This window comes from Mercenaria mercenaria, chromosome 17 (genome assembly GCF_021730395.1).
Source record: "Mercenaria mercenaria strain notata chromosome 17, MADL_Memer_1, whole genome shotgun sequence".
NCBI lineage: Eukaryota > Metazoa > Mollusca > Bivalvia > Venerida > Veneridae > Mercenaria > Mercenaria mercenaria.
The window spans coordinates 62,146,637-62,172,687 of record NC_069377.1 but is presented as its reverse complement, the minus strand read 5'-3'; the positions used below and the strand labels follow the sequence as shown (position 1 = coordinate 62,172,687).

Sequence of the window (26,051 nt, the reverse complement as noted above, 5' to 3'; positions counted from 1 at the left end):
ATTATACCACATTTATATAGCACTCTTTTCATGCACATTCAAAAGTGATTTACAGAATAAATTTCAAACAATACAAACAAATAAGCATACAAAAAATCATGAACGTAAAACATATAGATAACAAACAAGACAAACATACATAAATATTTAAAATTATTTAAGGGACCCTGGGATAAAATACTGTTCTACGCTGTATTATGAAGAAGAAAAAACATCAATGTATCGGTCAGTTAACGAAATATTGTACAAAGAAGTGGGTTTTTAGCAGGCTTTTGAAAGCAGCTAGCGTGTGAGCTTCCCTGATCTTGATGGGAAGGGAGTTCCAAAGCTTTGGAGCAGTGAACGAAAAGCTGCGATTGCCATACATCATGGTTTTAGTTTTTGGCATAACCAGTGACAGTGTGTCTTGTGATCTTAGGTTTCTGACCGGTTTATACACTTCTATCATATCCTTAATATAGGCAGGGGACTGATTGTGTAAAGCCTTAAAGGTGTGGGTCAGAACCTTGTACTGCACCCAGTATTTCACTGGCAACCATTATGGAGCTCCTTCAGAACTGGTGTTATATGATTGCGACGGGGCGTCGTAGTGATGACACGAGCTGCCGTGTTCTGGACATGTTGCAACTTGTTAAGTGTGCTGTTTGGAATACCACTTAACAAGGCATTACAGTAGTCTAACCGTGAAGTAACCAGGCTGTTGATAAGGGTCTTTGTGGCATCACTGGTAAAGTACCATCTGATGTGACCTATTCTGCATAGTTGTGCATATCCAGCCCGGCACACAGAGTTGACTTGTTGTTCCATATCCATACTGTTGTCAAATACTGCACCAAGAATCCATACACATTTTGTGGATTTTATCACAGTCACCGATCTTCACAGAGACGTCATCAATGTACTTGGATTTACGCTTTGATGTGAATAGATTACCTCCATTTTATCAGCATTGAGCTTCAGCATGTTGCAATGCAGCCACGAGACATTTTCAGCCAGACAGCTCTCAATGCGGCACAAAGCCTCACTTCTAGCAACAGCCTCTATCGGCTTAAAGGATAGGTATAATTGAGAGTCATTGGCATAGAAATGATGAAGAAGTCCATGACGTCTGCATATGGCACCCATAGGTTTAGTATACATGATATTGTTTTTTGGACCAAACACTGATCCCTGGGGCACACTGTATTTCATCAACATAGGCGTCACTAAGATATGATGACATCCATGCAAGTGCCTTGTCTGTGACTCCAAAATGATGTTCGAGTCCGTGTAACAGTGTTTGGTGGTCATTCATGTCGAAAGCTGCAGGCAGATTGAGTAGCACGAGGACTGTTACAGAATTTTGGTCGAGAGATGAGAGGATGTCATTCTGTACCTTTATCAGAGCCGACTCAGTTGAATGAAACTTTTTGTAAGCAGACTGCCGTCCCTCATGTAGCTTATTTTCACTCGAGTGCCGCTCAAAACGCGCATCAACTAACTTTTCTAAGATTTTTGAAATGAAAGGGAGGTTAGACACAGGCCTGTACCTTTTGAGAATGTTTGGTTCAAGACCTGGTTTCTTAAGCAGGGGTCTTATCCTAGCACTTTTAAACTCTTTTGGTACATAACCTAATTCCATTGATGTATTTATGATGTTTGTTATCAACTGCAAGAGCTCATCAAGACGATTTCTTCAAAAGCCATGTTGGTAAAGGGTCAAGTTCACAGGATTTGTTTGGAGATTTTTGTTTGATTTGTTTTACCTCTTCTATCGTTGCAGGAGCCAAATCAGTAAGACAGTTTGCTACTTCCTGGTATTCTGAACAAATGGGCGGGCGGCATAATTTCCGCTCAATAACTTGAGTTAGGAATGACTCGATCAAAAGAAACTTGGCACATAGGTAGCATGCATAGATACGGAGTTTGGGATTTCATATGAGGTCACTAGGGTCAAGTGCACTGTTGATAAAAATGTTTAAAAAAATGGTTTCTGCTCTAATTTTAGTTATCATGAATTGCAAATGGTGCAGACCAAGATCGGCCAGCAAAGGCACAATCATTCGCTGCCAGCAGGCTTAAGGTTCAAAAGTGAATAAATTTACTGAACATTTTAAACTAGAACAGACTGATGTGACTAGAAGATTATGAGAAGCAATAACAAACTGATGTGAAGGTGGTATAGGGTAGGGACATACGAGTATTCTGATCGGCTAATTATAATAAGTCTGTATTTGTAGAGCATGTTCTTTATCTTGTGTTTCCAGTATCCAAATTTAATACCCTGAAATCCCGAAAATAAGCCACCATTTCACTACAGGTAAAAAGGGCTCATAAATTAGCCGCACTCAAAATTAAGCCATCCAATTTTAGTATCACTAATAGTATCAATGACTTAACAAAGACACCATGGTGTTTTCAAGTAAAAATCCAGCTGAAATGTGTGTGTAAAAAGGGTGGAGGAAATTATAGCTTTTAACCCAATAAATCAAACCCTTCCTGTTACGGTACTGATTCAAAATAACAAGTTTCCAAATATGTCTTCTTATTTTGACTGGGATAGTCTTTTTAAGAAAGGTCAAACTGCATGCAGGAGTTGCTTCCCTTCAGCTACAGAAATCTCTTCCTATAGGTAAGGGAGATCATTGTGTAGAAGACTGAAGAAAAGAAGTATTATTTTATTAGTCTGATTCTTTATTTCTAAAGCATCAACTTCAAATACTACCAGTATCGTTTTCTTAATTTAACACATTTCAATGCACAGCAACTGAAAATTCCTTTTAAAAAACATTCACCAAAACCCCACTATGTGCAGTAAGATGAACATAATGCCACTTTAAACAGTGCCATTTTCAACAGTATTTCCATTAATACCCCTGGTAAATGGTGTAAGTGTGCCTGGATTCTGTACCAGCACTAACCTGTTCTCTGCAAGTAGCTTTTAACTTCTTCATTTGAATCTTGAGGTGGAAGGTGAATGATTACAGACAAAATGTCTTCATCAAATAGTCCCAGAGAACATAAGGCCTTCTCCAGTTGTCACAGTTGAAATTAGAAACTGTTGATCGATAGGCTCAGGCCAAGCTGACTGGCAGATTAAATTATTCTTGCATGAATACTGTTTACAGAAAAAGTAAAAAAAAGCCTATAAAAAGTAAAATTAGATTGCCTCGTTTATGAATACAAAATATCACTTTAGCTAAGTCGGATAAATATTCCAGCCAATTTTAATTTGTCGAAATTAAAACAAAAAGTCAATTTGGTAAGTTAGCTGACTGCATGGTTGCTTAGGCAAGTGGCTGCTAAATACAGGTGGTATCTATTGCAGGTTCAACTGTACATTGTTTAATATTGTTTCTAAGTCAGTTAACAGTTGAGCCCTTTTAAAAGATAGCAGCTTTAATTTGAAAAATTGCCATAAATCGCAATTTATATTTAGGCCATAATAAATTAATTCCTAGATAATCATCCCCGCCTGCCCCAACCTTTCTTATTTCTCTCAAAAAAAAAGCAGAACCTAAAATGTACAAAACACGGAAGGGTCCCGTATATTTGTTTTAATGCTGCCGCAAAATAAACATGATAAAGTATGTCGCAAATTAAACTCGCTCCTCCAATTGAAGAGCATTGTTGTAAAATATCAACTTTCATATTATCGTTTTCATAATCGTAGTGGTTTTTCAATGTGAAATAACTCTAAAAATCTGGTTTGTGTGCAATTATTCTGATGCTAACTTGTTTCTGGACCTATACAATGACTTTATTTCGGGCAGTCTAGATCAGAAAGTGCCGAATGATCATAGCGAAACCAGCTGCATGTATACAAGCATTCATTGGTTGATATAAAGTTGGTTCATCACAAGTGACGCAGGTCAATCCAATTATGAGAGTAAAAAAGAAAGTCTACATTATTGTTTGTTTTTACTTTATTCTGTTTTTGCCGTGTGCTTTGACTTGTACTCAGGGGCTCGATTTATATATAAATAGCTGTCATTTTGAATATCAGAGGCCTGATTTTGTGAGTTTAAACTAAAATGTATCTCATGTTGATAAAAGGGACCCTTCAGCAGAAATCAAAGGAGTCTGTATGTACACTTTTGCTAATTTCAGGAGTCAAAATCCTTACTCCCAGTTCAAATTGAACCCCTGCGTACAGTTGTTTCAAAAATAAAAAATAAAATTCTTCCCCCGCCCCCTTTTTAAATAAAATTTGGATGATAATCTAGGAATTAATTTATCATGGCCTTATCTGTAATTTTGCTTTTGGGGGTGTTTGACCACCACCAGCTGGAGAGAATTTCCCCTCTGTCACTCTCCTTGAGTGGCTTCAAAATATGTGTTTATGTCCATGGTATAAAATTTAATGCTTTGAAAGGAATTACCTGTGATTAGGTAGACTGAATATAGAAAGAACAAGTTGTCATGACTAAAACTGTTACATTATTTCCTAAACACAAGTTATTTCTGATAACATGATACAGTGCATAACTATTTTATAGCCTTATAAATACAAGGCAGGCACTTGATAAAACCAAATGGGAACAGAATGGTTATCTTTGGATACTTTTGATGAACCATAGGATGATCTTTATAAACCCTTATCAAGCTCAACACATTAATTCTGCCTTTGCTGTCAGTGTAGATCTTGATCAGCCTGCACATCCATGCAGTCTGGTCAAGATCTGCCCTGCTCGTCATTTAGTCTATATTGTTCTTGTATTATTTTTAAGCACCACTTTTAACAGTTAATGGTACTGTCCAAATTGAAAGATGGACAAGTTCATTTTAGAAATTTAGCAGGATCAGGATTAAGATTCTGAAATTGTTCTCAGAGCCAGTTGATGTTTGTTCACAGGCAGTCTTTATGATATACAACACAAAATTCTTATACTTTATTTATTGAACATTGATAAGTTTTGTTTGAAGATTTAAACATACAGGATTTGTGCCCCACCTCCCCCATGAGTGGTGGGGGCATATAGATTTGCTCTTGTCCGTCCGAAGTTCGTGACGCGCCTAGCTCAAAATGTATTCGATATAAATTGATGAAACCATGCATGAGTCTTTATCATGATATGAACTTGCGCACCTTCTATTTTTCGTCTGGCTCCGCCCCCTATTTCTAGAGTTATGGCCCCTGAAATAGTCAAAAATGCACATTTTCACCTTTTGACACGCCTAGCTCAAAAAGTATTTGATATAGATTCATGAAACCTTGCATGAGTCTTAATCATGATATGAACTTGCACACCTCCTATTTTTCATCTGGGTCCACCCCCTATTAGTTATGGCCCCTGAAATAGTCAAAAATGTACATTTTCACCTTGTGACACGCCTAGCTCAAAAAGTATTTGATATAGATTCATGAAACCTTGCAGGAGTCTTAATCATGATATGAACTTGCGCATCTTCTATTTTTAATCTGGGTCAGCGCCCTATTTCTAAAGTTATGGCCCCTGAAATAGTCAAAAATGCACATTTTCAACTTGTGACACACTTAGCTCAAAAAGTATTTGATATAAATTGATGAAACCTTGCATGAGTCTTTATCATGATATGAACTTGCGTACCTACTATTTTTTATTTGGGTCCGCCCCCTATTTCCAAAGTTATGGCCCCTGAAATAGTCCAAAAATTAACATTTTCACCTAATTATGTGCCTCACTCAGTTAGTATTTAATGTAAATTCATGAAACCTTGCTTGAGTCTTTATATAATGTGACCATGCACACTTGGCATTCTTCTTCAGAATTTTAGCATTTATTACAGAGTTATGGCCCTTGAAATAGCCAAAATAGTGGATTTTTTGTTTGTGATGCTCATAGCTCAAAAAGTATATGGTATAGAATAATGAATCCTTTTCATTTTTTTTAGGCTATGCCCCATTAAGAATGCAAAAATTTGAATTATTTCCCCTTATTTGTGACAAATGTACCAGTGGTGGGGTGGGGGGGGGGGGGGGCACACCCTGTGTCCTACAGACACATTCTAGTTCATGTTTGGATTACATAAACAGCTGGCCAGTTTTACTGTGAAGGTCCATGTTTTGTGTGATATATTAAACTGGTACTTCTTCAGCTACTTGAATATTTTTGTTTGTTATTATATCAGTTGATACTAAATGGAAAGCTTCTTGAAAATGTCAAAAAATATTCTTCATTTAATTACAAATATTTCCAATTGATGTACTTATATAAATCTTTTAGAGTCTTTAGTTCTTTGAAACTTCTTACACTCGAACCTGTATTAAGCAGCCAGCCAAACTAGACCAACACTATCTGGTTACTGCTTAAGGTGCACCACGAGCAACACAATCTGGTCACTGCTTAAGGCGCACCACGAGCAACACAATCTGGTCACTGCTTAAGGCGCACCATGACCAACACTATCTGGTCACTGCTTAAGGCGCACCACGAGCAACACAATCTGGTCACTGCTTAAGGCGCACCACGAGCAACACAATCTGGTCACTGCTTAAGGCGCACCACGAGCAACACAATCTGGTTACTGCTTAAGTTGAAATCAGCACAAAAAATCAGTTCTGTAAATAATCTGACGGGTTGCATATGGCAAGTGGCTGTTTAATACAGATGGCTGCTAAGGTCAGTTCAAATGTATATTTTTTTTAATACATAGTATATGAATTATTCAAAATGTGATACTCCTGTAGTTGATAATTATGTCTTTTTCACCTAGTGTTGTATTGACAAGATTTTCTGATAATTATGTTCAGTTTAAAGAGAGAACAAAATTAGAGAAAGGGCACAGGAACAGAGGAGAATATGTTTATGTTTTTGAATATTGTTATATTTGCATTTTTCGTAATAAATACTGTTAAACGAAATAATATTGAAACAGAAACAAAGAAAGAAAACAAATGAATGAATGGTTTATTGAGAGAATGTATGAATGAAAAGAAATTAATTTTATTAAGGAATACCTGTAATGATGGATGAAGATAAAAATGATTTATGAATATGAATGCAAGAATGAATGAAAAAGGAGCAGTAATTGTTCAAAAGATGAAACATCAAATATGCATTGTTATGTTTTCACATAATTTGTGTTAAGTTTTATTGTATTTTGTACAATCTTCTTCTGCTTGAGTATTGCCAACTTTTTTCATTAAAAAATGAATGAAATAGATTACGATGTTTAAGAAAGTGATTTTAATAAGTTTTTTTTTTAAATGCAAGAGATTCATTTGAAATAACATCTGTTTTGATTTAAAAATAAATAAATAAAATAAATAAATAAATGTTTCTTGATAAATATTGTTTTTATTTTTCAATCCGCTTAAAGGCTTTTTCTGAATATTTTCTCCTCCAGTTGGGAGAAACATTGTTTTTGCCCTGTCTGTCCGTCGCACTTCATTTCCAATCAATTACTGGAGAACCATTTGACCAAGAACGTTCAATTTCGCTATTTATGGGTCACTCTATCAAAGATCAAGGTCACAGGGTCGTGAACATGGAAAACCATTTCAGGTCAGTAACTTTAGAACCACTTGACCCAGAATGTTGAAACTTCATAGTATGATTGGGCATGCAGAGTATTTGACTCTTATTGACTTTGGGTCACTCAAAGGTCAAGGTCAAGGGCCAGAACATGGAAAACCGTTTCTGATCCATTTGACCCAGAACCTCCAAATTTCATAGGGTGATAGAACCTATACAGTAGATTATCCCTATTGTTTTTAGCATTACTCAATTAAAGTCAAGGTCATAGGGGCCAGCAAATGGAAAACCGTTTCCAATCCATAACTTGACACTTGACTCAGAACATTGTAACTTCATGGGATGATTGGACATGTCAAGTAGATGATCCCTATTGCATTTCAGTCACTAAGCCAGCCATCAGTGTCTCTTTGACTTTCGCTTCTGTTCCCTATAGACTTCTTCTTGTTGGACAATTGAGTTCCTCAGATGAACAGACTCGGTCACACAGAGTCTATTATTTTGCTAGGTTGTATTCTGTGCTTCGAAAGGATCTTCTCACATATATTTTATTATCATCCATGTTACTTTTACATTTCTTCAAATTAAAAGGTTGAATTTATTTTATTGTTGTATGTAGCCCACCCTCTACTTCAAAGCAGATGGACGTACTATTTTGGATTAGTGTGTATCAGATATAAAATCATTTATGACTTGGTCATGTAATGTCATTCCCCTAGAATGGTTGTCTGTATGTTTGATTTCCTGTCGTCTCTGTATTTTCTCCATTTTAGCTTGGTATATTTTAACCCCATGAAGGATATTAGTTTAGTTTTGATTGATCATTTCATCAAAACATAAAGAACATAGTTCCAAGTCCAAGAATGTTTGGCAAAGGTCAAGGTGGAAGGTCAAATGTTATAGAGCCTTGAATTTTGAGCATGCTCAATATCCTTCACCAGTTCAAGAATATTTATGAAACTTGGATAAGCATCCATTAAATCAGCCAGGAAAACCTGTCCACAAGGTAATGACTGATGGTCTAATGTTTTAGACTTTGACTTTATGTCTGAACTTCTAAATCCATTGAAGGATCTTTATGAAACTTTGATTGAATGATCAATTTCATATGTTTTAATTCAGACAACATGCAAAATATGCTTGCTGAAAGTGAAGGTCACAGTTAAATGGTTAAGCCTTTGACGCTTGTAGAACTTACGCCGGATATTCCACTTACCAAGTCTGAACATGTTGTGCCACCCCAAGGTCGTGGTTACAATTAAAGGTCAAACTCTTAAGTCTTGGGTTCTTGTATAAAACCCTTTTAAGATTGATCACTTTTCTTCTCATCCAGTTGTTCTTTGTGTTATCCAGTACAGCCCCAGTGATTATTATGTCTCCCCCCAGTGGGGAGACATTGTTTTTGCCCTGTCCGTCCTTTCGTACGTCACACTTCATTTCCGATAAATAACTGAAGAACCACTGACCTAGAACCTTCAAACTTCCTAGGGTGGCAGGGCTTATGGAGTAGACGACCCGTAGTGTTTTTGGGGTTACTCCATCATAGGTCAAGGTCACAGGGGCCTGAACATGGAAAACAATTTCCGATCAATAACTGGAGAACCACTTGACCAAGAATATTGAAACTTCATAGGATGATTGATCATGCAGAGTAGATGACCCCTATTGATTTTGGGGTCACTCAGTTAAAGGTCAAGGTCACAGGGGCCTGAACATGTGTAAACGATTTCCAATCAATAACATGAGAACCATTTGACCCAGAATATTGAAACTTTTTAGGATGATTGGACATGCAGAGTAGATGACCACTATTGATTTTGGGTCACTGTTAAAGGTCAAGGTCACGGGGGCCTGAACATGGAAAACCATTTCCGATCAATAACTTGAGAACCACTTGACCCAGAATGTTGAAACTTCATTATGATGATTGGACATGCAGCGTAGATGACCCCTTTTGATTTTTGGGTCACTCTGTTAAAGGTCAAGGTCACAGGGGCCTGAACATGGAAAACCATTTCCAGTCAGTAACTTGAGAACCACTTGACCCAGAATTATTGGACATGCAGAGTAGATGACTCCTGTTGTTTTTGGGGTCACTCTATTAAAGGTCAAGGTCGCAGTGGACATTGAAATCAATTTCCGATCAATATCTTGAGAACCATTTGACCTAGAACCTTCAAACTTCATAGATCGATAGGACTTGATGTGTGAATGACCCTTACAGTTTTTTGGGTCACTTGAGCTTAGGTCAGGGTCACAGGGGCCAGAACTTAGCAAACACTTTCCAATCAATATATTGAGAACCACTTGACTCGGAATGTTGAAACTTAATAGGATTAGTAGGCATGCAGGGTAGACGACCCTTACTGATTTTGGGATCACTTGATCAAAGGTCGAGGGCACAGGGACCTGAACATGGAAAACCATTTCCAATTCATAACTTATGAATCACTAGGCCTAGATGGTTTGAAACTTAATGGGATGACTGGACATGCCAAGTAGATGACCCCTATTGCAGTCAACCATCAGTGTCTTTTTGACTTCCGCTCCTGTCCCCTATTGACTTCTTGCATATACACTGTGCATTGGGGGAGACATGCGCTTTTCTACAAAAGCATCTTCTAGTTGTCTCTCGAAAGAGACGTACCGTTTTAAGCTCACCTGTGAAGGGTGAACTGTAAGACTTAGTATAGGTTGATGTTCTGGCAACCTGTGTAGATATTTTTACTGAAACATCTCCAAGTGACATGAACCTTTGTGAAATAGTTCAGCTTGACTCAAAACTTGGAATACAGGCTGATATAGATGAGACTATGTGTAACACACATAACTGCCTCGTGTTGTGTTTTTAGCTCACCTGAGCCAAAGGCTCATCGTGAGCTTTTGTGACCGCTCAATGTCCGTCATGCATCCGTCATTATTTTATAGAAAAATCTTCTTGAAAACCACTGGGCAGAATTAAACAAACTTCACAAGAATGATCCTTGGGTGCCCCCTTTCAAAATTGTTCAAAAAATTGAATTCCATGCAGAACTCTGGTTGCAATGGCAACCAAAAGGAAAAACTTTAAAAATCTTCTTAGATTTTCAGTTAGGAAAAATGACCACGCCCTCTGGCGGCCATGTTTTCTGATGAAATAATTTGAACAATCTTGGTATAGGGTCACACAAGGACCATTAGTGTGAAATTATTTTAAAATCAGGCCAGCAGTTTAATACAAGAATTTTTTCTAATTTTCCACTATATACAAATAGGCAAAAGTGACCACACACCATGGTGGCCATAATTTTTGAAAATTCAGACAAATCTGAATAATCTTGGTAGATGGTTACATAAGGACCATTCGTGTGAAATTATATCAAAATCAGATGAGCGATTTAGGAGATGTTGTTTGAAGATTTTTCTTTTTTTAGCTCTGGTGGACCTATGTGAAACCAAGCAGTGAGTAGACTAGCTCCTAGACTATGATATATCTTTTTATATTTTTATGACCGAATATAGTGAACTGAGCCAGTCTATATCCTATGTCCAGTATCATAATAATTTTAACAACATTCCTCTGTGAAAATCTCTAAAATATACTGGCTTTTGTCTCTATGGAATTGAATTCGACAAAAAGGGGAAAAATATTTATTATCAGTCTAGTGGCTAGTCTAACCACTAAGCAACTTTCATCTGTGAATGTAATACATGCCTGTGTTATATGTATATGATGATATCATTTACATATTAAACATGCCCATAGTTGTTGGTTCCAAAATGAAAATTACAAAAATACAATTCATTTCTTTACTGAATGCTTACCAAGTAAATATCTGCATCCAGCAACAAGCACAACTCTCAAACTTAAATGAGCTATGCCTACCTGAAAATAAACAGCTATAGGCTCTACATTTTGAAATGAAAAGATCTGCAATCTTCTAAAAGTATTTCACAAATATAATACTGCGAAAATATCAAAATTTACTGGGGCTAATTGTTCTGATTTTTTGTAGCTGCTTCAATCTTCAAAATTAAATCTTAACAAATAAATTACATTTCCATTATGTAATTTCATTGGGAAAACTGAAATCTATTAATTCATTACCGTGAGAAATAACCATTTGGCTAAAATCATTAAATTTTACACTGATTAGATAAAATGTTTTTGGTAATAAATTCATTGGCTCTCATTCCTGTTTGATTTAAGAGTTTTAAGTTGAATTCTATTCGTGTTCTTCAAAGTGTGATGCCCTTTAACAAAATAATTTCAGATATATACAGCAGTCAGATATAACCACACACTGTAAATAATGGGCAGCTTCCCAACATGACTAAGAGGTGGAGAACAAATGATTTACATGTTACTTCTTGATTAAGAGAATACCAGTCTTGCACCAGTCAGTTAAACTGCACCTTTGTGGATTCAAATTAAATACCATAAATTGGGAACTTTTTGGCATCATTTTTCTTTCTTGATTTGACAGACAACAGAAGAATTCATAATTTAAAGTTATCTATATCTATAGAAATAATGTTTTTTCTTTACTAAGAGTTATGGCCCTTCAGTGTTTTGAATTTGTGCAACACTATGTTAGCAAATAGTACTGAAAATAAAACTATTTCGAACTATACCCAATCTACACAATAGAGTATCAGGACCTTGAATGTAAAGTTGTGCTGTGCTAATCTAAGTGAAGCTTACTGAATGAAGCAGTTGTAGATATCTACATTCCACATTGTGGTACTGGTCCCAGCTCAATGTTGCACATACTGTACTACAATATCTCACCATTGTACACTGTCTACATCTATAATGAAGCAAAGAAGTTATCAATTATGGGGGAATATGAATGTACTGGTTGAGAGAACTATCAAGGACATTATCCTACAGAGTGAAGTCCTGGGTTCAACTCCTGGATACTCCAACCGACAAGGTTCTTTAAGATGACAGAATCAGTCCACACAACTGCAAATGGGTAACATGATATTTCTGGATAAAATTATTAATTGGTTTTAATTGTTCTCAATTATTAAGGTCACTTGAAAGCTCTACAGATCTTACTTTGCTTCATAAACTGACAGTAAATGAAATTTCACTATACCTTTAAAGGTATAGCTTGCTCAATAATCTCTCTAGGAACATTAAGCAGGCACGATTCAGTTTAAAAGTACATCATTCTTGAAACACATCCTAGGCCTACTATATCTATGCATGAACAAGCCACTCTATCTTTTGTAAATTTAAGTGACTGTGAAATCAGTAATACTTTCAGGGAACTAATATGTGTTGTTTCCATGTGTCAATCCACTGTGTTTTATCCCAACAAATAAATTAATTTCCAATTCATGTAATCTTTAAAAGAATAAAATCCACAAATTCATACACCCATGTAATAACCATTTTGGTCAAAACAATGAAATTTTATGCCCATTATTTCACAGTATAATGTAACAACAATTGTTGTATTGCACTAAGAGTTCATCACACAAAGCAAGAAATAACTTCATCTTACAGGCAAAACAAACATTTTATTTCCATGGTATCTGGTTTATTGTGAAAAATTTGACAGTTTAGAAAGATATTGCACATACGGGTAAGCCATATTTAACTTTTGAAAGCAATGATGACAGTGGGTGGGGTAATGGTCTGGCAACAGCACAGCAGCAAACGGTCTCTCTACAATTAATGTATCTCCAGCTTTCACATCTTTTGATGCCTGAAAGCAAGATGTTTTAAGTCACTGTTCCTTGTAAGTATTGCATTTTTATATCATTATATCCATGAGGCACAGCAGTACTGTAAAATGAAACAATGCATTTTGTGTACTGTTTTAAACAAATTTTGATCTGCTTCCTTTAAAAAAATATCATCTATTTCTTTTAAATCTTGCAGGGTAATTATCAACCCAATTTTTTTTATTGCTCTTTTTCAAAATGGATTGTAAACACATGTCTACTGGTGTATCAAATTTTTTTTTGAGAATTTACAAACAATAATAAATTCTTATGTCAATATGGCACCTAATGTATTAAAAATTGCTCTTACAGTTAGAAACCTTCCCTTAGTTTTGCTGCTGTTCAAAGAGACTAGACCTGAGGCTTGAACCAGTACAGAATTAGGACCATAGGATACTTCAGGAACCTCCACAGCTTTCTCCGCCTTCATTGTGTTTCCTCTACAACAAATACTGATAATAAAACAGCTTAAAATACGTATCACAGAAAATCAAAGGTATAAAAAACTGAAAAATTAAAGGGGCATGTCTATAGATTTATTTAAAAAAATCAAATTTTGAAAGTGCTTTTATTGACAAAGCTTTTCTAAGTAAGAGATTCAGTAAGTCTTACACAGTTTATATTTATAAAACACTCATGCTTTCTGTAAAGCAGGAAAAAATAAAACTCTTTTAAACTATAAATCATACTCATAAATTGACTTATGATTTCTGATACTGAATACATCTTGCTATCAATATTCTCTTTTAAACAAAATGAAACTTTGATGTTCATTAAAAGGTATTCCCAGTTGATGAATAAATGTCAAATTCATTTAAGATCATCATCAAAATTCAAATGAAGGCTGACCATGGTCTACACTGTTCACTATTCACTCAGAAAATTTTCAGTGGACACCCCTTTGAGTAATAAGTAGTACTGCCCAAACTGAATGATGGATCAGTCCATTTTAGAAATTTAGTAGGGTGAAGGTTAAATTTTCACCAGATACAGTAAAATATCATTCACTCGAAGTCACTCGAGGAAGAGATAAATGCACTTGTTGTCCAGGGCCATGTTTCTTTGACTATTCAGGACAGTGTTATAAAAATTCTAAAGAAATATGTTGTTATCAAAGGAATAAAATAGTACACTACTGTAAATCCGGTATTATTCGCGGTGTTTTAATTTTCGCTATTTTTCACGAATCGGGTGCATCGCGAATTCATAAATCCGCGTAAATTTCTTTCCATAACATACAGACATATCCGAAAAAATGTCTGAAATACGCAATGAATAATAGCCGCCTGCACATGATGTTAATTCAATCTATTTCAATATACTATGAATAAGTATAATAAAAATCCTTGATTTTGTGTAGAATATACTGCTTAAAGACAGAATTAACGCTAAGGTCTATGGGTTGGACTTACATGCAGCTGGCAGGGTTGTACTATATAACATGATAACAGGTTAGGGATGCACTTTGTGTCGAACAGGCAGAGCGGGTGTTGCCTGAGGGGATGATCCATATCATCCTTTATCTTCTCTACAAACCTGAATCATTTTACACACTTTGTTTATATAACAATAGGGACTAGCGGACAATTTATCACACCATTGTATTATACACTTCTATGTTACAAATATTTATGAAATGACTGTAACAAACTTTGAACATTTTATCAGCTATTAAATGTAATAAGAATAATCGTCCGTAAATTGAATAAAAGATTAAAAGGCTCTTTTCAATCGATTTCAGCAGAAGAAAAGCAATTTGTTTGAATAAATGAAACCGAATACTAATACGATTAACCGTTACGGACCATGTTTGTAACGAGGCGTTGGCATGCATAAATTCGTAAGGAGTGGAAGAATAGGCATAAATGTAATCACCACTTCCGGAATTGGAATTTTGCTAATATAAAATAAGAACCTTCGCGAATTAAAATTTCTGACCCACCCGTCACGAATTCATAAATCCGCGAATAATTCAGGGTATAGGAATCCGCGAAATAAAGATCACGTGAATATAATGTGATTTACAGTATTCTGCTCTGGTACCCAGCATTATTAATACTACCCATAGCCAATAGGAACCAATACCTGCCTTACATTATCGTAAATATTTATCAACTTGAAGACTGTTCTGTCTGCTCAAGGTTTTATCTAGAACAGTCTGCACATGCTCTAAACATTCCCAAACTCTAATCTTTTCCACTCCACTGACTTGGTGTGTGTGCTGAATGTTAAGGGTAGTTAAAAGAATCTGACTCAGGAGTTCCAGCAATCAAAACATAGAAAATTATGGAACATGACTAGGACCACTTAAATTGCTTGAGCCATGGTGCTTCAGAGCACTGTTTTACTGTAGTGTCTTTAAAGTTTTATAAATCCTAGTTCAAGTCCTGAGTGAACAGCATGAAATGTTAAAACATTATAAATATAAAATACTTAATAATCTTATTCTGCTTACCTCAGTTCATGTCTATCTTGTAATGCTGCCATTTCACTCAAAATGTTACCTAAAATGTTAATAAATGAACCTGTAGATCTTATCCAACACATGTCATTTATATGAAAGACAGTATAAAATGCTCAACACAAAAATATTGCTAGTAACTATCAATTTAAGGCAGTGGACCTACAAGGATAACCAACAAATAAAGTATTCTCCTTAAGCTACTTTGGCATTTTGCTGTTTTGACAGAAAGCCATGTGTGTCTAGAGCTATATATACATATGAAGAACATAAAACTTTTAACAAGAGTATAAAATCATCTAAAAATTGTTGACAGTTGTTTCAAATTCAGGTCACTATCTTGAATATCAACACAATTTTACTAGATCCTGGAAACTTAAAGTTTATTTGAACACTATATTACTATACAGATCTGGAAAACCAACAAATGAATTGTTGCACAAAATACACCTAAACAACAAACTTCGAGACTACAACTGTCAAAACATACCTTTCTTATCTGCGTCAAGATCCAGATCTTCAAGTTCATGTTGCAGTTCTCCTAAACCTAAAACATACCAAAATATAGTAATTTTGTGTTCATGATCAGCATAAAATAACGTCAGTTTGTTTGTTTTGTCTGGTGAAAAATTATAACTTTTTTTTTTCCGTGCACAAATTTAAGCCATTTATCAGAAGCTGAGCCCCTAAATTACCAACAAGTACCATTTTAATCTCAGAATACAACTGAAAACTTCACTACATAAACAGAGTTGGAGAAATATTTATGTCAGACATGTCCCCTGTAAAATAACCACACAGAATATGTACAGCATTGTTTAGGAATCAGCCTTGCAACCTTATGATTAGTGGTCAACCCATGCTGACTGAAGTGGTCATGTTAACAATCCATAATACTATTTCAAATCAGATGAGCAAGAAGTTCTGTCAACTTATGTTAACCACAATCCACAACTCAAGGGCTTAGAGCGAAACTGGTCTATCTGTATATAGAAATAGAAGCAGATAGACCAGTTTCGCTCTAAGCCCTTACTTCTTTCTGTATTTCTGAACAGGATTCAAACCTGATGGTTCATGTTAAATTCTGCTCTCTCCTTTTACTCTTTTATGGAGGTTGAGTAGAGAAAGGAGCTCAATTTAGAGTGACACCAACATATTTTAGGTTGTATAGTGAATTTCTTTTCATGGTGGAGGAAGAACCAGTTGTCTTACAGTAACTGTTTCAGCATGGAAAGGCACTGGGCAGAACCACTGCCCCACCTCCTCCCGCCACTCTCCCACACACACACACTCGGCTTAGGACCAACAGCCTCTTGACCAGGAGTCCAACTCTTTCCCTCTACACCAATGTGCCTCCTAATTTCTACTTGTATGAAGACCCAATTACCATGACATAAGTTCAAAGACAGTCTGTAATAAGAAGCTGATACGACACATGAAATATCAAAACTTTACTTACATAGATTAGTTTCTGCAGTGCGTCCAAGATGGTTCATACATTGTGCCTTTCTTTGAAGCAGCTTGTGCTGAAGTGCAGATGGAGAGCCACAACTGAAAACTTCTTCAATATCTGATAGACATTCCTAAAAATGTGGAAAAGACCTTTAACAATTATTTAATTATATATCATATTGACCAACCACATTCTCCTGCCTTAATGGGTTGTTTAAAACAGCATGCTCAAAATGATCTGTAAAATAATATAGACTAGTGCTAATATTGCAATTAAAACAATCACTCAGGTAAATGTTTCCTATTTCATGTGGGTGGTCAATGAAAGTCCTGATCTGGAATGGATGAAACATTTTATTTTCAGTCAGGTACATGGGTGCCTGCTAAAGGCAAGAGGCTCCAATAATGTTGAATCTGCTGTAGAAGTCATCTGTATTAAGCAGCAAACTTCAACAATGTAGGTTCTATTCCAACGTCTATGTGACTTAAGCAGCTACATTATGTCCCTCCACAGGCTGGCTGCTTAACAGAGGTTTTACTGTGCAATATGTTCAGTACAATGTAGTTCTCTGCAAATAAGTAACAACCTATCTGCTGCTTCACTGGTATTCTTAGTCTAGCATAAAACTACTACTATTGCCTTTTTCAAGGTATGTTTTTAAAGGAAAGTAAAGGTGTGTTAACAAGGAAATCATATATGTATTTTCCATGGCAAAATTTAAAAGTCTAATGGCCCTATAGTGCATAATTAAAACAAAGGAAAGGAATGCTTTTATTTATAGATGTAATATTCATTTCATTTAGTTTTTTTTTTTACATGTTTATGCTAGAATACCATTTTCACATGTCTGTTTTCCTTTTATAACATCTGCATAATCCCTTGAGATACACTGTTGTTGCAGCCTGTTAAGGAAACTGCTGATGTCATAACACAAACAAGAGACTTGCAAATTCCGCAAAAATCAGGTTCTTCAAACAGTTTCTATTTTTACTAACACTGACCTTGACCTATCTAGTGGCCAAAAAACAATCCCCCAACCTTTCTGTCTTATTAAGCTTCCTATAAAAAGTTCCATCACATTCTTATTACACTTTTGGTAGTTCCTGTGCAGAAATCATATTCCTTTTTTTGTAACTCTGACCCTAAATGCAATCAAAAGCTTATGTCAATCCTAACAAAAGGTATACACTGCCAACCACATTTTTGATGATCCCGACAGAAAAAAATCTATTTTAGTTATGTGACCATGACCTCGCTCCTATGCCATCTTAATTACCAAAACAAAACAAATTGAGAAAGAAAAAACTTTCAAACCTGGACTCAGAATAGAACCAATACCTGTCTGCAACCCTCCAAAATTTCGACATTCAAAAAGGTACAATAGACTAACATCTTAGATAACTGCACTATGATAGAGTTCCAAAGGGTACAAATCAATAAAGTTATGCTGACCTTGAACTTGACACCACATGCAATCCCAACTTTGGTTTTTCTATAAGCTTCCTATGGGCCAAGTTAAATCCAAAACATCAATCCAAACTAGTTATTGAGCAGAAACTGTTTTTATCTATTTGAAGCTACAAGACCTAGCCTTGACTGACCCTTTATGCAATCCCAATCTTGGGTTCCCTATATGCTACCTACAGACCAAATTTTATTTCTTCTATTCGATGGAAATGGAAAACCTGACGCTATCCATCCAGCTATTAGCCTGCTTTCCCTACAACTTTACCATTCTAGTTAATAACCAGGTGATCAATTTATCCCTACATAAAACAATGGATACATGTGGTCAAGATACGAACCTATCTTACTTTATTGAAAACCCTGTAATTAAACATTTTTTGAAACTAGTATATTCTGTTAAAATCCTGACAAAACCTGTATTACCTCATATAAACCTATTCTGTATAGTGCTGCAGATCTGTTCCCATAGGCAAATGCTAACTCCTCTGTTTCTGTAGGTCCACTGATAATTGCCTAAACAAATATATAATACTTTGCTTAATATGAAATGTACAATATTTTTTTGTTAAAGAGAGAAGTGAATCAAATCATATATTTATATGACAGCCCAGTTTACTCATCTAAATTATACAACAAAAATCTTGCTAAATACATATACTTTAAGTACAGTTTCATAAATGATTATCCTGGAGTCTTTTGATATCCTAATGTGGACCTTTGACATGTGCTTTTGATATACAATATGTGTAACTTTGACACACTTTTTCACATACAATATGTAACTTGACATACAATGTGTAACTTTGACATGTGCGTTTGATACTGTATGTATAACTTTGACATGCTTTTTCACATACAATGAGTAACTTTGACGACAGCTTTTGACATATAATGTGTAACTATGACATAGGCTTTTGACAATGTATAACTCTGCCATACGGTTTTGACATTTTAATAAGTAACTATTATACATGCTTTTGACACACGTGAGACTTTGACAAATGCTTTACACATGCTTTTGACATTCAAACATGTAGCAGCTTTGATCTAGTTTTTTTTTATTACTTTTATGGTTTAAGTTTAAAGGTCCATTACTAAGGGAAAGTGAGTTGGCAATTTTTTTCATAGCCAGTGCATAGACTTCTGCAAGACACTAAATAATGAAGACTGGCAGGTCAAAATTAACAGAAGGTCTTTGGAACTCAAAGAAATGTATGGGTATTATGTTGAAATTTCAATGAATCGACAGAATGACCCCCCAGGTCTTTTTAACTTTCTTCATACTTCACAGAAAAATAATTGTACATATACGGCGGTTTATTTCGAATTTCTGCATACCAACTTTCATTTTCCAATAAAATGAAATAGTTTCTGTGCTTTTTAAAAGAAATTAAAATGTTCACTTTCCTTAGTATTGGACCTTTAACTATGTGAACAAAAACAAATAGCTTACATGTGTGTATTTTGATATTGCCTCTCTGTATTTTTTCTTTTGAAATAACTTGTTTCCCTCATTTCTTAAACAGCTTGCTTTCTCACTGGATTTTGTGTTGAGCTTGTGACAGTTCTCAAAGTATACAGCAATCCATTCTATGTCCCTAGAAAAAACATCATCAACATCATCATCAGCAGCAGCATCTTCATACCTGATGTAAAAATGTACGCTAAACTTCAAGATAAATCTTTCATATCAAAGCTGTCTAAGAAAATCATGACTTTCTTCCCTAAATGAATGAAGAAAAATTCAGTTTAGCATTGCAGTTTATCACTGTTTGAACCACACAGGATAGATCATTCTGAAATGAAAAAAAAAAGAGAAACATGTCAACTGATGATGCCACTAAAGATACCCGTAAAATAATAGTAGCCAAAATGTAAACAATCTGCAAGAAACTTAAATGGGCTTAAGTTGCTAACCTGAGGAGGACAGACCAGTACTGAATATAATAAAGGAAAGTCTTTTTTGTTATAATAATATAAATTATTTCTTTAAAATAATTTCATTTATTCCTCGAGACTTAAAATGTTTGTTAGTTGCTAAGGATTCGGGATTAATCGGCCTTTATTATTCAGTTGAACTGGTTCTCGTTTTATCAATACAGTACTGATGTGCATGTTCAGCGAGCCGAGAACAAAGCCAGTTGTTCGATATAAAAGCAAAAAGCCCGTGCAGATTTCTCACATTGCGTCTGAAAGGGCGAATAGACCGTTATTATACACTGACTGACAGAATCTACAGTTCTTCTACATGTCGTTCAGTAAAGATAAACTTACCCTCCCGCCACACCCCTAAAGTTGCTAATGCAGTAGTTTTTTATGGTTAACTTAGTTTTTTTTTTTTTTTGGTGAAAGACCTGACATTCTGGAGAAATTTGTGTCAGATTTGCTGCGTTTTGTATTATACTTTCAGGGTACAGATTTCTTATATGGCGTTTATTGAAGATGTCAGTGAGCTGTTAGTGCAACGTACACTGTGAAGTCTCCGATATCCCAATTATAATCATACTCAAAGAAGTTACGAAATTCAATGAATGTTCTGTGATAGAAGCCAAGTCGAAGGAACTTCAAAGTACCGTAGATACTTCCTGGGAATTAATTTTTGGATAGTTCCAGATTTATGGAATTCAGGTGTATTGTGTTGATAAATAACAGCATTCGTTAGAATGTTTTTAACTGGAACTGTCTGCTTTTTTAGGATATCGGAAATTAAATTAATGTTTAAGACATTTTCTGTAAAAGAATATATAGGAAAGAAATTACATGAACTTGTGTATTACTTTGGCTTAGGTATTTTCATTTATATCTTAGCTTCTAGATAAAAGATAAGGCTCACTGGCAGTTATTTATGTGTTTTGTAATTTTAATGAATCGGTAATTATACCTTAAATGTTAGGACTGTCGCTCAAATAATGTTGAATGGAGGGGATCAGGCGAGATATCGAGTTAATTAGATTGCTAAACAATAACCGGTTGGGTGTTTGTTTTGTGGCGATTTATACGGTAGACGCCGAACTAGAGATATATCTATGCGTTTGGTGTGATGAATTTTATTCGGAACAGTTCAGTGTAATTTGCGTTGTCGTCTGTCAGTTATGGACACGGTCCGCTCAGTTTGGTGAAGCTATGTTTGCCTTTATCGGGCCTATCACAAGGGCATTATTGTCTTAAACAGTGCACCAAAGGTTGTTCATTGCAAAAGATGCACCTTGCTATTTAAGGTTGGTTGACCTGAAGTTGCTTCGGGTCACTAGGATTTCGTCCTTATAGTACTGGCGAGTCCTAGATTGCACTGCGTTGCGTTGCTTGCTTGTGAAGTGGTTGTAGTGCACTACTATAGGTTCTGGTGATGCCTAGGTTGCTTTGCTTTTTTGCGTAGTGAAGCTTCTATAGTGAATAATTACAGTATTGGCGAAACCTAGGTTGTGTCTGTAATGTATCACTATGGTACTGGTGAGGCCCAAGTTGCATTCCGTTGTCCGTAGTGCTTCACTATAGTGTTGGTAATACCTATGTTGCGTTGTTTCTTGCGATATGAAGTGTCTGTAATGCATCACAATGGTACTGGTGAGGCCCTGTTTGCATTCCGTTGTCTGTAATGCTTCACTATAATGTTGTGTGGTGCTTATGTTGCGTTGCTTCTTGCAAGGTGAAGTGTGTCTGGGGTGCATCAGTTGATGTTTTGTGTGGTAGGCCCGGTCAGTCCGTATTTTAGTTTTACTACCTGAAGAATTGGGCTTTCTCATGAATATTTAACGCGTGCCGTTTTCGTGGACAATAATGCCAATATTGTCGTTCTTGTTTTAGCACAGACATATATCAGACAGCTTTCTAGCACTGAGTGTTTGGTAGCAGCTCTTGACTTGCTTCGTGGCATCGTTTTGGTGCGGAGCCGTGGTGAGCTGAGGTCTGCTGTCATACATTCGGGTGTGGTCCGTGTGCTGGGTGCCGTCTGCGGTTTTTAGGGGTCATCGCATCGCGTGTTGTCTCATGCTTGCGACTGGTCTCCTCTCGCTTGAAGATAGAGCGGCCAAAAACATGTCAACTTAACTTTTCAATGTTTTTCTCAGATCTATTGATGCATTTACCTTAGCAGATGTAGAATATATTAATTTAGAAATCAAGTATTTTAAGTCATTTGTTCGTCATAATGTGTTATATGATCTTAAAACATTTAACAGTATAACAATGAGATAAGTAAAAGACAAAGAATGGTACATGTTCTTATTTTATGTCGAGTAATATGGAATAATCACCAAATTTTGTACATTTTAAAGAAGCATTTATATTGAGAGTTGTGGGTTATCAACAATTCCCTGAAAATAAACTGATCTACTGGAAATCCCAAAATATTTCACTTGTCCACCAACAAGTGAGACTTAAAGATCAACTTGCCCACAGTCAAAATTCACTCATCAAGATTTTCAACATTAAAACCTTCATGAAACTACCAATAACTCTTTAATTAGGACAATGATCTACAGGTACTAAAAAAAGCAAACATAATACTGTGTATTACAGTAACTGTGACAAAAAATGTTGTCAAAACTTTTGCCATAATAAAAGACTAGTACTAGCTGAAGTCGCGTCAGCGAGGCTGAGGATCATTTTATGCCATGCCAAAAACACTGCCCGTGCGAAGCCAGCTCAATTCAGAAAAGACTCTTGAAATGTTCCGACTCATATTGAATTTTACTCACAATCTCTTTGTGCTTCTGATTTTTTGCTGCTTCTGTCTATTGACTCCCATATTTTCTTTTGACTAAGTTGTGTCAGGGGTTTAGTAGATACAGAGCGGACATAAAATGGAAGGCTGAAACATTATGATTTGACCCTGAGTTGTGACCTTGACCTTAAGCCGACATGGCTGACTTGAGAGTTCTGCACATTGTCTTGATGAGGTGATCATTTGACCCAAATTTCTTGAAATTATTTCAAGGGGTTTAGGAGATACAGAGCAGACACAAAATGGAAGGCTCAAACATTTGACCCAGAGTTGTGACCTTGACCTTGAGCTAACATGGCTGATTCATGAGTTCTGCACATCGTCTTGATGAGGTGATCATTTGACCCAAGTTTCATGAAAATCCTTCAAGGGGTTTAGGAGATACAGAGTGGACACAAAATGTATGTCAAACCTTTGACCTTGACTTGTGGTCTTGACCTTGAGCCAACATGGCTGACTCATAAATTCTGCACATCATCTTGATAAGGTGATAATTTGACTCAAGTTTCATGATTATCCTTCAATGGGTTTAGGAGATATAGAGCGGACACAAAAATCAAGGTTCAAACCTTTGACCTCGAGTTGTGACCTTGACCTTGAGCCAACATGGCTGATTCATAAATACTGCACATTCTCTTGATGAGGTAATCATTTGATCCAAGTTTCATGATTATCCTCCGAGGGGTTTAGGAGATACAGAGCGGACACAAAATGGAAGGCTCAAACCGTTGACCTCGAGTTTTGACCTTGACCTCAAGCCTACATGGCTGACTCATGGGTTCTGCAAATGGCCTTGATGAGGTGATCATTAGACCCAAGCTTCATGAAAATCCTTCAAGGGGTTTAGGAGATACAGAGCAGACATGAAATGTTACGGACAGACGGAAGGACGGATGGAGACCATTCCTATAACCCTCCACCACTCGTGGCAGGGGATTAAAAAGCCCAATTTAAGCCTCGCAATTTTGCATTTCCAAAGCGATCATTCGGTAAAAAGAACCCTAAACTGCGTTCATTCAACCCTCAATGGTTTCAGTGTATTTCCATGGATTGACGAGTCTTCTGCTCGATTACTTAGACAGTACTGGTTCGACCCTGGCAATACACTGTCCATATCTAACATAGTACCGCCATTACAGTGTTTGAACACAGTAAACTGTAAATAGGGGGCTGAAAACTCGAAAAAAAACGTGCATGTTCGACAGCTACTGAGCTGTTGGCAGTCCAAGAAGTTGCCAGATTACACTATTTATTCTAGTTATATGCAAAATTTTCACAAGGCCACCCTAGATCCCGTTCATATCCATTTCCAGTTGCAAGGGAGATATGCAAGAAATTGACTGAAATGTATTTTCTCGACAGTCGTTTATGAAATGGTTTTAAAATTTTAGCACACATTATTTCATTTTCTGGTCTGGTGCAAGCAGATAAAACACAAAGTATACTGCACTTTATTTTTGTGTGTCCCTTAAATGCCTCCAGTATAACATCTTCTGACTTATCCTTCAGCAAATTTGAAAAGACACCCGCCGATTTTGCAGCTTCCAAAGAGCTTTCTAACTCAAACTGAAAGTTCCCAATGGACGCAGACATTTGGTTATTAATAAAACCCGGCCCAGCCGGCCCGGCCTAAACCACGGAAATAGCCGATTCTGATTGTACGGAAACCACCGGAAACTTACTGACGGAAGGCTAATATAATTACGAATGATATCGTGTCGATATCAACTTACATATTTAGAATTTAGTAAAAAAAACAACACTGATCTTTATGATGCCCGCGAGGAACTTCTTTGATGAACGGGTTAAAACTGCTCTTTCTGATTGCAAACACGTCTTAATATAATTTGTAAACTTGTACACAGGAAGTCGTTATACATAGTGTTGTTATGACGAGCCTTCTAATTAGTTCCCGATATTTTGTATCGTTATCATTATATACTATATAATCACGTTTTGTCCAAAAAGTTGTTATATTTCGAAGAAAGGAATTCCTCTCGGGCCTCAAAGAGTTTTTGTTTCACCTGTGCATTCCCAAAGCCTAAATAATTCTTTGTGTCCGGTAACATGCCTAAAAAAATAGGTAGTAAAAAGGCAGGATTTTTTATAATTTTTTGTTCAATGAGACTTTACGGAAATTATTTTTATGTAAAAAAAATGAATACGAATAATTTCTAATATCACTGACAATTTTTAAAGAAATAGAATGAGCAGTTTTTTAAAACTTTTATTAAAAAGTTTTTAAAAAATCTCAAAGACCATAAATCATTTAGGGTCATGTAAAAAAAATAGGATAGGTCGGGATACCGATTACGCACGAAGAATACAGCGTTGAATATTGAAAAGTTTTACACACGGTACCCCATATTTTTAAAATATTCCTGTATAAATATATAGAAACAAATACTGAGATAGGTTTGTTCACGCAGTATTCTGAGTACCTCTTGAACTTAGTCGACTGAATTGATATACGATGAAAGTCACAAATTGAATATATTGTGGTACATTGCAGTTTGTGGCATAGCCTTTGCACTTTCGGTAATCGATTTCATATTCGGCAGGTTGCTATAATGTTTTAACATATTTTTTTTTTTTTTAAGTTTGCAAGTAATCTCTGAATAAACTGACTTACTTAAGTTATATTCAAATTAGTTCAAAACTATAGAGTAGAATCGAGATACAAATTTTACCTTTTTTCGTTTTTGTACAGATGTCTTGTAAACCGGAGGTCGCGGGGTCGAATCCTGTCAGCGGATTTTGACCGTGACTCCAACAGTCCCTTCTTTCGGTGCG

General features: G+C 36.0%; 1 protein-coding gene across 2 annotated transcripts; it reads right to left on the bottom strand.

Moving 5' to 3' along the window:
- Positions 1–11,211: 11,211 nt before the first annotated feature.
- On the bottom strand, positions 11,212–24,873 carry LOC123537406 (SET and MYND domain-containing protein 4-like). Of its 2 annotated transcripts, none has more exons than XM_053528373.1 (10): positions 24,709–24,873; positions 19,989–20,133; positions 18,959–19,048; positions 17,075–17,198; positions 16,106–16,162; positions 15,610–15,658; positions 13,465–13,606; positions 13,011–13,135; positions 12,121–12,226; positions 11,212–11,301 (listed from the first exon to the last, which is right to left on the bottom strand). In XM_053528373.1, exons 1-10 carry the CDS (start codon positions 24,849–24,851, stop codon positions 11,218–11,220), a joined length of 1,065 nt encoding a protein of 354 aa, XP_053384348.1. In that variant the 5' UTR covers positions 24,852–24,873; the 3' UTR covers positions 11,212–11,217. The 2 variants fall into 2 exon arrangements, with proteins under 2 accessions (XP_053384348.1, XP_053384349.1); XM_053528374.1 differs by having other exon boundaries at positions 13,465–13,594.
- Between the last annotated feature and the right edge of the window lie 1,178 nt (positions 24,874–26,051).